The sequence below is a fragment of the Watersipora subatra genome, chromosome 5 (genome assembly GCF_963576615.1).
Source record: "Watersipora subatra chromosome 5, tzWatSuba1.1, whole genome shotgun sequence".
Taxonomy (NCBI): domain Eukaryota; kingdom Metazoa; phylum Bryozoa; class Gymnolaemata; order Cheilostomatida; family Watersiporidae; genus Watersipora; species Watersipora subatra.
Genome location: NC_088712.1, coordinates 4,636,371 through 4,649,900, shown reverse-complemented (window position 1 = coordinate 4,649,900; position 13,530 = coordinate 4,636,371). Strand labels below are relative to the sequence as shown.

At 35.4% G+C, this 13,530-nt stretch overlaps 1 protein-coding gene across 1 annotated transcript in view; it reads left to right on the top strand.

Moving 5' to 3' along the window:
* Window positions 1-13,296, top strand: part of LOC137396490 (DENN domain-containing protein 3-like) — a 77,204-nt gene extending 63,908 nt beyond the window's left edge. Inside the window, exons 20-26 of the mRNA XM_068082785.1 lie at window positions 1,528-1,648; window positions 3,705-3,824; window positions 6,325-6,492; window positions 6,588-6,696; window positions 9,334-9,493; window positions 12,014-12,240; window positions 12,839-13,296. Of these exons, the coding sequence (XP_067938886.1) occupies window positions 1,528-1,648; window positions 3,705-3,824; window positions 6,325-6,492; window positions 6,588-6,696; window positions 9,334-9,493; window positions 12,014-12,240; window positions 12,839-12,970 (1,037 nt within the window). The 3' untranslated portion in view covers window positions 12,971-13,296. The remainder of the gene's footprint in view (window positions 1-1,527; window positions 1,649-3,704; window positions 3,825-6,324; window positions 6,493-6,587; window positions 6,697-9,333; window positions 9,494-12,013; window positions 12,241-12,838) is intronic.
* Window positions 13,297-13,530: the final 234 nt, after the last annotated feature.

Here is a 13,530-nt window from a genome sequence, read left to right as displayed (position 1 = left end):
TTCAACATCTTTATATATGTATAATATTAGAAGATTATTTAGACAGCCCGTCTCATGGTGCTCCTCATAAATGTTTTGATTCGCTTCAATGCAGAAAAGGATCACTCACACTCACTGCATTAGTGGCAGGCAAAACTCATACTAGATTAGTGAGCCTCCCCACCTCGTCGCTAGTTGCGATAGACTAGCGATGATGAAGTGGAGCGATGAAGCGAGCAATTTACGCTAATTTACTAGCAACTAGCGCTGTAGCGTTAGTTGCTAGTTGTTGGAAATTCCAAGTGAATGCGCGTAGACTGCAATTCTTAGTACTTAGCCGCCGAAAGTAATTGAAAAGTTGGGGCGGCTTAGCCGTCCAGCCGCTCCAGGAAATACGGGCCTGTCAGCGCTTCATATCAATGGGCCATGGATATCAATACTGTAATGTAAAATGATTTTGCGGGCCAGATAAGATTACAAGGCGGGCTGGATGAGCCCGTGGGCCGTGAGTTTGACACCTGTGGTCTAGACTGTCAAGAAGCAGCATACCTGCCAACTCTCACGCATTGGGCGTGAGACTCACGCAATCACCCCAAAGAAAAAATGAAAATGCGTGAGATTTTTGCCCCAATTTCCACAATTTTATATATACTATTATTGATACATCAATTGCCCCAAAACCAACTCCCACGCATTGCCCCACTTTTGGGTTGGCAGGTCTGAGAAGCAGGTCAGTAGCTGGAGCTTCGCTATGAGTTGTTAGGAAGATGTTTTACTGTTAAAGTGAGATCTGTCACGGATACGGTGATTGAAATGTTTGCATGCCTTTTTAAACTAAACGATTTGAACATCGTCTCCATAAGCAATCAAATAAACGATATAATTGCGTAACAGCGATTTTTCTCTCACCTGACGGAATTGAAGGTGGGTGATACTGCAACTAAAAGCACAAATCTGAATCTAAAATAGTAAAATCCTTTTAGTCTTATAACAAGCTCATGCTACAAGACATTAAACGTTGGTAATTAGGATGAACACAAAACAGTTTTTCATGTGAAAATATACAAAAAGATATTAAAATTTAATACAATAAGGTTTACAAGTTTTTTACATAATAATATCGCGATATATCGTGAATTGTCTATTTGCAATATCAAACCATTTGGTGATTTTTGAAAAATGTGATGTTTTAGTTAAATTGCCCCTTTCTCGAAATTCACATGAGAGAACATAGGTTGCTGAAAGCTCTGTATATAGGTTGCCCGCTGTGTCTGCTTGCTTTCGGTGCAGCATATTTTTATTCTGAATTTGAAAAAATTTGACTTCATTTGCTTTTATGTTTTATAAACGCTGTGTTAACCATTGTCATCGCTGATTGCTAAATTAACATAATATCCAAAACTATGACTACAATATCTCTCTTTCAGACATAATGTAAAACATTTATAAGAATATAAATAATACAATAATATATCATTAATAAATACCATAAAAAATAAATGTATACTTGGATCTTATCTCTAACTTGTGAGTTGTTATTTTATTCAGATATTCTACTCTACAAGTTGAACCCAAATGCAGATGAGCTGGACAATGCTTCAGTCGAGTGTCTGATGTACCTCCCTGGAGTCCACTCATCATCTGCTGCTAGCACTGCGGCTCAGTCTAGGTATATTAATACCAAAGCCTTTATTAGTCTTTTATTCAGTTTTCAGAAAATTAGTATTTTCCTAAAGCTTTTTTTCATAGCATCGTCTCACTTTCCGCTTTCTTCTGTTTTAAATATTTTTGGTTGCTTTAGTCTCAACATGGGTAACCATTTAAAATGTCCTCAAGATGAACTTATATACAAAATTTAGGTCCACAAAACGTAATTGCATTTAAAACGCTCAGAAAAACAAGTTTGTCATAATGGCATAAATAGTTTTGAAGTTGTCTGCCTCTCATTGATATCGGCTCTTGCGTTGCAAGTTGCTGTGTTGTGCATCTCTTTTGTGTCGGTTCCTTTGCCAGAGTGCAACTATAGATCCCATAATCACATTTTTGCTTGAATCTGGGCATTTTAATCGGCACCAAGTTCTTCTGATTTTAATCTTGAAACATCCTGGCAGTCACACCATGTGAAACATCAAAAGCAATTGCAGAGGATAAAACATTTGCGATACTTATGGATAAAATCTACTAAGATATTGTGTCAGTTCATCTTTAGATAGAGCTGCCTACTACTATAGAATATATTACTCACTACTATAGAGTATATCACTCACTACTATAGAGTATATTACTCACTACTATAGAGTATATTACTCACTACTATAGAATATATTACTCACTACTATAGAGTATCACTCACTACTATAGAGTATATTACTCACTACTATAGAGTATATTACTCACTACTATAGAGTATATTACTCACTACTATAGAGTATATTACTCACTACTATAGAATATATTGTAAAGGTCTGGCCCCGGTAGCTGAGCCAGCTTTACTTTTCCTAGCAAGGCAGTGCAGTCTGAACACTGGGCCTTCCCCTCGTCGGCCTGCCTGACACACCTAGTGGTCGGATCAGGCCGCGGCTGGGTGTCCTCAGTTCAGGCTCACTTGGAAGGCTAGCACGGCCTGCTCTCTGAGACCCTATCTTGGCTAGTTTAGGTCCCTGGCTAACTTACTGGAGGGCCTGATCTCCAATGCTATCGCATTTCTGATCAGGTCCGATCGTAACGCAGCCCACCCATAGCCTTCCTTAGGTGTCTCCCCTAAGCAGTTCGTGCTCGAAGCCAGAGCAGTTCTGGCAGAAGGATCCTTATTATGCCGACCAGGCAGGCATCAAACGCAGGCAGTTTGTAAGAATAAGTATAGTGTATTTAGCGTATATCAGTACATGTACAACTTCGTCTTGACATTATCAATTCCGTAAGCAGAATCCCAAAGAGTTGGCTTATGCCTTCTCCTTTTATACTATTTGCTCCACCCACAATTATATAATATCCATTGTGTTATATCAGGCTTGTGAGGCAGGCCCAGACAATAGGTATAATGGTGTGCTAGCAGGCCTGCGAAGCAGGCCCAAAAAATGTAGTATTATGTAACAGGTTCACCAGAGTATTATATAACCGGTTAAGAAATATACATAAAGTAACTAGGAATAACGTTGTCTCAAGCACAAACATATGGTTTATTATAGTCCCGTCCTCCTCAATATTACCTACTACTATAGAGTATATTACTCACTACTATAGAATATATTACTTGCTACTATAGAGTATATTACTCACTACTACAGAGTATATTGGAATATTTGTGCAATGAACTATTTATTTCTTTTATGGTTAAGATGTTTTCTGATAACCGAATTTTATATATTTTTCCAAAGTTCACCCTAATCTAGGAACAAAAGTATTTGACAAATTACATGCAAATTTATTACTAAATATGATAAAAATTTATTACTTCTTATTAAATTAAATAATAAATACTATTTATTATTAAATTGTACACTTCTCGATTGAAATTAATTCACTCCTTTAATGGTCACACATTTTTATTCTGTGTAATTTTTGCGACCGAACATGATTAACTGTAGTCTATGCTTTGTTTGAATGGGGTCTAGTTTTGAGGTTTCTATGGTGTATTTCTCATCAGCAAGGTCTAAGTGTACCTGTTTATATATAATTAGACTCGACTTCAGATATACTAACTTCTATGACCTTATAAACTCTAGAGTCAGCTGTGGGGAGACTCTCACCCCGACTGTTTGGTGCGGCATGTCTAACGGCAAGATCAGAATCTTTGATGCTGCTTCGTGGAGGCTCTACCCGAGATACATTCAAGCTCTTGACAGGTAATTGTGGGGAATTTGTTTTCAAATCAGAAGATTGTTTTTTTAAGTTGTTTTTGTAGGTCTTTTATTAGTTTGACTTCGTGAAAGTTTCAAAAACTGAACTTCCTGTTTAATTCTCACTTATCATTAAATATTCATGACTGTGTGACCTTGAAGGAGGTACGATACCAACAGAGTTTGTGTATTTTGTCAAGCTGTTTACTTGGTAATAGCTATGTGAAATTTGGCATGAGTTCACCCGGACAGTTGCTTAAAGAGCATCCATGAATTGTGTTTAGTTTTGCGGTGTAGCCACTGATCAACTCCCTTAGTTGAATCATGGTCGAACAAATACTCATCACATTGATAGAAATGTATCGTTGCTGTGCTGTTATTTGAATTAAACCTTCTTTTAGAGTGGCAACTAAATTGGTCTAGCATTGGCAAAAAGCTTCGACATTGGTATAATTGTAGGCAGGCTTTCTTATCCACCCTCGATAAGTCTAAATTTTCTACTGAGGATTTAAAGTCTATTGCGGGACACTTTCTGTTGATATGAGTTATTTTATGTTGATATCGGAATCTCTTAAAAGTCTGCAAAGTTTGTTATTGGTTTACATTTGTTTTTTTAATCAGCTGTTACAAAAGTTTTAACTGTACCAAACGTTTAAAATCAGACAGCTTTTCTTCAAGTTTCTGCTATGTATGTTTATGAGAAGGATTGTGAATTCAGCAATTAAAATGCCTAATTGCCAGCGTTTCAATCATTCACTGCATTATTTTGCGAGCCAAGGAAGGCAATTCCATAAATGGTTTGGACAGTAAGTCCAAACATGAAGAAGTTGTTACTGACATTCTGTTTGAATTAGATTAACTTATACAAAATGGTGGTAGATTTTATCAGAAAGTATTGGTATTTTCCATGATTTGTGATTGTTTTTAATGTTCAAAGTTACAATTGATAATCTTGAACACTCAAATCAATCGAAAATGCGATTATAATGTCTATAATTGCACAGCGACCGAGAGTATAGAGACGAATAGCACATCAATTGAAAGCATTAGTCGATTCAACTATAGCAGTGATAGCAACTCGTGACATCATTTCCCCCATATTTATCTTCTGAGCGTTTTAACGATGATCAAGTTTGGTTAATTTTAATCGTGAAACATTCTGGCTATTACATCACTTCAAACATCAAAAAATAAGCGAAAACAATAGAAAAATACTGATACTTTCCGTTAAAATATACTGTAAATTTGTTCAAGTTATTCATCTTTAAAACAACGTCAATACGATTGCAAACATAGTTCTACTCAATCTGATATTAAAACTGGTAAATAGAATATGAATTTGATATTTTATTATTCATAAACGTGAAATAAGGCTACTTAAACTATAGTAAACCATGATGAGATAACTCTTATTTCAGTACAAATGGAGTGGTATACATACCAAACCATGGAAGATCATGGTAGTTGATTTTCTGGTACTGTGACTTATTAGTAAGCTGCTAGTGTGTGATGTGTGAGCTATCTTTAGAAGGCTGAGTGTGATATCTGCTTAGTTTATTGCAAATACAAGCGGGGCAGGTTTTTAAGTTGGACATCTGTACCAATTGAAAACTTTGGCTATTGAATAAATGGACAGGTTCAGAGAGTAATCTAAGTTTGGATGTCATTTGAAAGAAACCGCAGCCTTTTGTTCTCAAGTAAAGTGTTCTTGTATACTCGGCCACGGCTGCTTTCACAGTATGTAGAGATTTGAATTACAATGCAATGGATAGGTTTGGGAAGTTATCAGCACTATGGAGAGTTAAGGTGCAGGTCAGTGATTCAGTAATGCTAAAAAATGGCCTGTATACTTGTACTGTGTGTGTCTCATTTGCTGTAAGAGATTGGCATGTGTAATAGCGATGTATGCAAATATTCCATAAATTAGCAATCTGGTTGAGTGACCTGCGTGGTAGTGCGCCAAGTAGGGAATCGGATTCTCTGAGTTTAATTCTTGTTCGAAGCAGGTTTTCCTAACGCTCTTAGCGTGGCTTTGGACGGACAGACAGACATGGCTCTTATTATAGTAGACTAGATTAATTCCCCGCATTGTACAGGTAAAAAATAATTACTCAATCAATTTGAGTAACTCGAGCTATTAACCGAGCTAGTCTATATCTTTACTATAATGGAAGCCATATCCGTCAGCCTGAAGCCAGCTTGTATTCGTTACATTCGTGTTCTTGCTCTCCTTCTGTAAATCATGATCGTCGAGCGTGCTAGTACTAACTATGAGTATTTTAACCGATGTAGTGAGTGTTACCACAATTATTCTTATGTATAGCCATGTAGCTGTTATGCCTAGTGAGTAGCACGCTTGTCTGCAAATGTTAAGGTTCCGAGTTCAATTCCAGTGTGAAGCGGATTTTTTGATTCTATATTTTATTGCTATAACTGGACACATGGACGATAGAAAAATACTGAGGGTTATATATATACATGTAGATCAAAAAATGTCATTTTGCAGGGTCATCAGTCTTGCATATGACCAGATGAGGGTTTGGGCGGGTTCATTTGACCATGACATATATGTCATCGAGAACAACCCTCAGGCCCCGGAGTACCATGTTCTTAGTAAGCATGAGGACTATGTGGTTGACCTACAGACAGGCCCTGCTGCCAATAACATTCTCAGGTTGGTTTCTGGTGAACTTGGGGTACTCTCAGATTTATGGAATCAGATGGCTTTTTACAGCAGTATTCATATAGTATATGTGATTTGATTTGTAGCGGAGACATTACAGGAGTGATATTCGTTTGGGACACCACCACACTCGAGGTTTTAAAGAAAGTTCAATGTCCTTCCACTCTGCTCACCTCTATGCAAGTAGTCTCTCATGTAAGTATTAATATAGTAAGTACCCATATGCTATGGGTACTTACTATTTGTCCCGATACGTCTAGACTCCCACCATATGCTATTGCTAAACTATCCTTCATTTTTCTGACGGTATCAACCCGTCTGCTCATGCGCTGGTTCGTAGAAACGTCACCAAATTTGTAGACAAACAATCGGCATTCTCATTCACTTTACATTATTGAATAGTGTTTTTGGTTATTTCGATATTATGTCGGGATTCCCTGTAAAAAGGTGGTTGGTGTCGCTATACAAAATTGCGAACAACAGCTCATTCACGAAAAATAATTGCAGAAGCTTCGTGTTTTCAACGGTAGAAGTTGTCTACAAAGATAGAATGTCATCACGAAAAGACAAAGGATTTGTTTTTAAAAAACAAACTTTGTCTTGCTTCCGGAGCAAAGTTTTCCTCTATAAAAACGCATATCGTACTGACAGCGATTATTTGATAGACTTTAAAACAAAGTTGAATGGTGATTTTGAAACATCAAATATTCAACTATTTTACTTGCAGTTGCAAATTCTAATCAATTAAGTTGAAAAACACGAAAACTCTTTAGGCAATTTAAAACTAGTGATATTTTTGACAAAATAGGTGAAGCTGTAACCTATTTTAATTGTTATGTTTGCTTTTCACTGAATCAAGTCAGTTTTAACAACAGCAGTGATAAAAGTCTACCAGCTTAAAATATGTCTGTTAACACTTAATTTGTAATTAACTTAACTGAGGTAGATTTTAATTAAGCATTTTTTAAACAATTGTTTTTTCAGCAAATTGTTGGAGAATGAACTACTCCATCATTTTTTAGTTCTGGGAGCTTTTCCAATGATTAAAAACAGCTTTTCTGGTATGTCATCCCAAACACCATCTGTGTTCCCAGGAATTCAGGAATTAAGAATGCCATCTAATGAAGTAAAGAAAATAAAGACTTACTGTAATGAATTATTACATATAACATAATAAATATTAAACGTTTGTATGATTAAATACGTTGTACAGTACCTCATAATTTGGATTAGAATAAATAATAGCGCAAATAATATAACAGGGGAGAAAAATCCAAATATTACGAGAATGCCCTTTGCAATAGTTCGGTACCATGACATGAATCTTTAACCGTTGGTCATATTCGGTTTCCAAACTAGATATTTTTGTTGTCAGCATAAAAAGCAGCCGAAAATTGTGCAGAAATTTTGCATTTTTAAAAAAGATTTTGCATGATTTGTATCAATTTTCCCAAAAAGCTAAGCTTGCTAACTTTAGTATTTTAGCGGCAAAAAAAACTTGCTCTTAGTTGTAATCTTCCATTTAGTGACATATCAAAATATATGATACTATATATAGAGCTTCGCACTATATTTTTACTATACATGTTTGACTATATATATATATATATATATATATATATATATATATATATATATATATATATATATATATATATACTTATATATATATATAGTCAAACATGGATAACTCAAACTTCACGGGACCGAGCGAAAGTGTTCGAGTTATCAGAGCGTTTAAGTTATCAGAGCACTGTCACAAGTCCATTTATTTATTTATTTATTTGTAGATACATGTACATATACAAACTATAGTATAAATCAAAAGCATAAATGGTTTGTTTCAAATTAAATGCTTCTAATGTAAAGTTTAAAAATCTTTTGTCAAAAAATATAGAGATTTTTCTATCACTTGAGATTGGTTTGTTGTTTGAGGTGATGTTATTGCCAGGACGTTTTTTAGATTAAAATTGGCAAACTTTATCGCTGTTAAAATGCTTAGAAAAAAAACTTCTTTTCCTTTTGAGCGTTTAACCAAGATCGATTTTACCGCTTTTTCTTGAAGTTTGTGCGAAGGTTACCTCACTTTTCCTTGCTTCCGAAGGGCCATCGCTAAGCGGATATTTGGTAAAAATCAAATTTCACCAAACCTTTAGAAAAGTCGTTGACAAAAATATTTTGCCGATGATGGTAATAACAACGCCTATGAACTACGAAAAGTTGAGGTTTACCTCTATGGCTTGGAATAAAGTGATATTCTAAAGCAATAGCAACCGTTTCGGTAGCCGTTGGGCAAAAAATGGTTCGAGTTAACAAAGTTGAGGTTGAGTTATCTAAAGCAATTTATCATTACGTGGGAACAGACCAAAAACCGTTCGAGTTAACCATGTGTTCGAGCTATCCGAGGGTGAGTTATCCATGTTTGACTGTATATATATATATATACTATATATATATATACTATATATATATATACTATATATATATATATATATATCTAATGTATCCAAAACTGTAAACTTTAAAAACTATTTACTAAAGGTTTCATGGTTGTTACCATTCATCATAAAACTCGGACCATAAAACTTTATGTAGTAAAGGTTTTTTTTATGTTTACAGCTTTTAGTACATTTTTAGATTAATGCTCAATTTTAATATTGAGCACTTTGCTTCTAGTGAACTGCAACCTTCTTCTTCATCAGTATATTCTGTATATAGTATTATATAATAGTGATATTTAAGTAAATTGTGTTTTATCAAAGTATTATACTAAAAGATGCATGTATATCGACAGTTGTTAATCTTGCTAGCATTGTACTCCTATTGTTTCAGAATGAGATTTGGTGCTGCTGCAAGGAAACCATTATAAAGATGACCTTAAATGGAGAAGTTCTTGCCTCCCTTTTCTACATAGATGAGCACGACAAGAGACAACTGCTCGAGTGCTTCTGCATCTCTGGAGAAGACATTTGGGCCGGTTGCTCCCAGTCGGGTAGGCTAGAGGTTTTTCAGATGAAATTTTACGTTTAAAAATGTTTAGTTACTTCGAGTTTGTTTTGGAGTTGAGAAAGTTTACTTTAGAACAATTGCTCTGCCTCTAAAAGCTGTTACTATAAGTTTACAAAAGTTGGTCAGAGACGAGTAAATGGTAATTCACAATGACTCAAAACACACTTTTGAGTCATTTTATACATGTTGCTGCCGTTTTTATAACTGAAAGTCCAGCAATCAAGTTCCCTATGATTCAGATTCCAATGCAAACATCATTGGTTTTAGTATGGACTTTTGGTCATATTTCTTGTGAGCCTAACATGTTAGGCCCGTTGGTGTCCAAACGTTGGTGTCCGTTGGTGTCCAAACGCCTATGTTGTTCACAGCGAGCAGGCTTTTATCATTTTTGCTGTTGCAATAATTTTATTCATTATTTAACTTTATGTAAATATAGAGTAATTATTAAAACAGAAATACCAGCTTCATCGATCAGCAGGTAATAATTTCAATGAATAATATAATATAGTCATGTTCTGTTAACCGAAGTTCCATAGCAATATTTTCATGATACATATTTGGAGTTGTGTGCACCTGTTAAGTTTTTGCGGAATAGGTGTTTCAATGGGCATTCGCATTTTGGGGATTATTGTGGGTGCTTTGTTAAAAAAGATAAGGATTTTTATGCCAGAGGTCATAATCATAGATCATTAGAGGCCATAAGCGCATTCTGAACTGATCGAATTGAAATACAAACAACGGAAGTGTTGAACATGTTTAAATGGAGTAGCTTGCACTGCATTCGCTAATTGGCGAGTGCCGTTTTCATCTATTGCAAGCATAAAACCTTTGGAAGAAATTTGCTTGCAACAAAACTCACTTAATTGGCAGATTTTTGCGGATGACGACAGACTTGCGGAATAATCTCGTCATGGAAACATTGATTAATAGCCATCCAGATCTCAATCTGGATCTGCATCATGGCTTGCTTCGTCCAGACAGCTTGAATTCAACTGTCTATTCATTAAACCCGTGTAGACAGGTTTTAGTACTTCCGTTAATCCTTCTCAATGCTAATCTTGCGTTAATCCCTCTCTTAATCCTTTTCAATGCTATTATTCCCTGGTAGCATCGACGAAGCAACGCGAATACGTCAAGAAAGTTTGTAATTGTCAAACATTCCCGATAGTTCTCTGAGCATCGACAACAGCCTGTACAATGTGAACCATTTCTGTCATAATAACTCGCAGTCGCGGATAGCATGGTTTATTTATTCCCATTTATTATAGTTGCTGCGGGACTAGTTTTTTATTCTCGTACCTGAAAACAAAGTGGTTTCTTAGTTTTTAAGGATAAGTGTCACGGAGTACTTCCTGATACAAACGCGGATAGATTTGTGATAGTGTGATTAAGGTTATCATCAGCGATCACCGAATTATTGTGGCATTGACGGCAAAATACGGTGATATAGTGTGATCCAACCTTAAAAGACCTGAGATGATAAGCATAATGAATAATGTTAGCGGACACAAAGCAAACTGCGCATACCTTTCATCTTTGTCTGGCATTGTGATCGGCAGTAAAATAAGAAATCTCTGTATGGACAGTGGCTTGCCTCAAGCATGTCAACCTTAGTTAGTTCATTATGATTGTTAGAATTGAACAACCTAGTTTTGCAGTCCATGTTCTAACTCCCAGGTTTGTATAAATATGTTTACTCAATTTCACTAACATATAAATTACTAGCTGATACACTTACTACTGTAATAACAATAAGCTAGGAATTGATAATCCACTGCCTTGTTCAGTGAGATAGGAAAGAATACAAGGCCAATCGGATGCAACTTATTTGTTGTTTTACAAATTTTAAAAACCTTTTTATTGTTCTTGTAAATGTAAATAAAATCTGTGTTTTTTTTACAATTTTTATCTAATAACTAAATTGTAGACTTTTCAGAAAGGGGTAGCACTTTTTCAGTTTGGCAAAAACTAATTCCTGTCTAGATTGATATTTTGCAGTAGTTTACAATTTAATGAGTATTTCCTTAGACAACCGTGGATAGATTTGTGGTAGTTTCTTTTCTAGTTTCTTCGCGAAAAATTAAAAATATGTTTAATAAAGTTACAAAAGCTCATATTGTTTGACAAATTTCTCAGGGACACTGACACACGGTGATTAGGTCGACCAGGGTGCAAATTGTTAAGTTACACTCTGCATCGGCTACAGAGCTACCCTCATGTCATAGCTAAAATATATTCTACCATAAAACATTGCAAAGGCTTCAGCATTTTTATAAGGTTGAAGGAAAGTTTTTTTAAACTTTTAAAAAATGTTCTTTTAAACATTTCTTTACATTTTAAAACTTGCATGAATTTTAAAGCTTTTCATAGGTTAAGGCTGAACGCTTTGTGTGTTACAAATCAGATTTTATGCATCTCAGGTACTTGACTATTTTATCTGAGGGGCTTATCATCTACAGTCAAAAACTGTTTTACTCTTATTATCGATGAAATATTGCTACAGGGCGTCTGGTAGTGTGGCAGAAAGATACGGAAGTGCGACGAGCAATCCTGCCTCTTGACGCAAGAGGTGTAAGCCAGATAGTCGCTATAGGAAACCGTCTCTATGTCGGCTGCAAAAACAATTACGCAACTCGGAAGCATTCAACCAGCAATGGCCATGATGAGGAGAGGGCGTATACCAAATCAAAGCTGTACACGGTTGATGCAAACTTATACAAAATCTATGAGGTAAGACCGTCGTATTTTTTATTAAAAATAGGTAAGCTGTTGTGGTGAGCAAACTGGATTTCCAAACTGAAGGTCAGGGGTTCAACTCTCGCTAGAAAATGTCAGGATGAGCATTTGGTTTTAACCCACTGCTGTGCCGTAAGATGCCTATGCTAGTATGATTGTTAGCCAATTTTGCCAACCAAAAGCCAAGTTCCGTTTTCTTACGTGGGAAACAGATTGTGAAAAATATATCTTCCCATAGAAATGTGAAGATATACAATTAGTGCGTAGTACATGTTGGAAAACTTACATGTTGGGTAGTCTCTAGAGAAACTGGAGTAGTTTTAATGAATCTGATATTGAAGAACTACATTTTCAAATGTAATAGTGACTTTTCATAATAGGTTTAATACCAATATGAATCATTTTCCCTCCTGATTATGGTCTGCAGGCCTAATGGTTTTGCACTAAAAGCTTTTCATGCCTTATTCATTTTGAGTGACTGAAGATAACTTCCCACCAGTTATGCGCATGAGGCCTACTAATTTCATAGGATTTTTTTTAATTTGAAGATTTGACGTTTAACATATTCAGCGTAATTCTTTTCTCCATTTAGGGGCTATCAGCACACACTGACAGCATCAGATGTATGTTTGCTGTATCTAATCACTACGTCATGACAGGCAGCGGCAGCAAGGAGGGAAAGATTGCAATCTGGAAGCATGAAGCCAGCTATTCTGAGACCTGATTATTACAACTGTAATCTAACTATTAAACTGAACTTGTAATATTATTTATTTTGACACAATTAAACTGATAGACCAGTTTATTTGCTTTACTCAAATTCACAATTTATTTATATTAATATATGTTTTTAGAAAAGAAAACTATTTTTAAAAGCTTGAAGGTGCGATTATATGGTTAATATTTGCTGTAAACAGATCCCTAGTTCTACCTTATAGAATGCTGTCATAGATCACTATCAAATGATAGGATAAAGTGGAAAGTGGTCTGCAAGCAATTACCGGTATATCCTAGCAATTGGTATGATATAATACTATGATATGCTCAGCATAAAAATATTTTTGTGACAAATAAATTCACAAACATCAGTGATTTATAAATCTAATTTAGATGAACATGGTGGTCAAATAAATATTAAAAGAATGATCAACGTGTCATTGCAGAAACTACAGAAAGAAAACTAACATGTTGTTGCAGAAAAGTTTAAAAAGAGTGACTAACATGTCCTTGCAGAAATATACGGGAAAGCGACTAACGCGCCATTGCAAAAAACTTAAGTTGCAT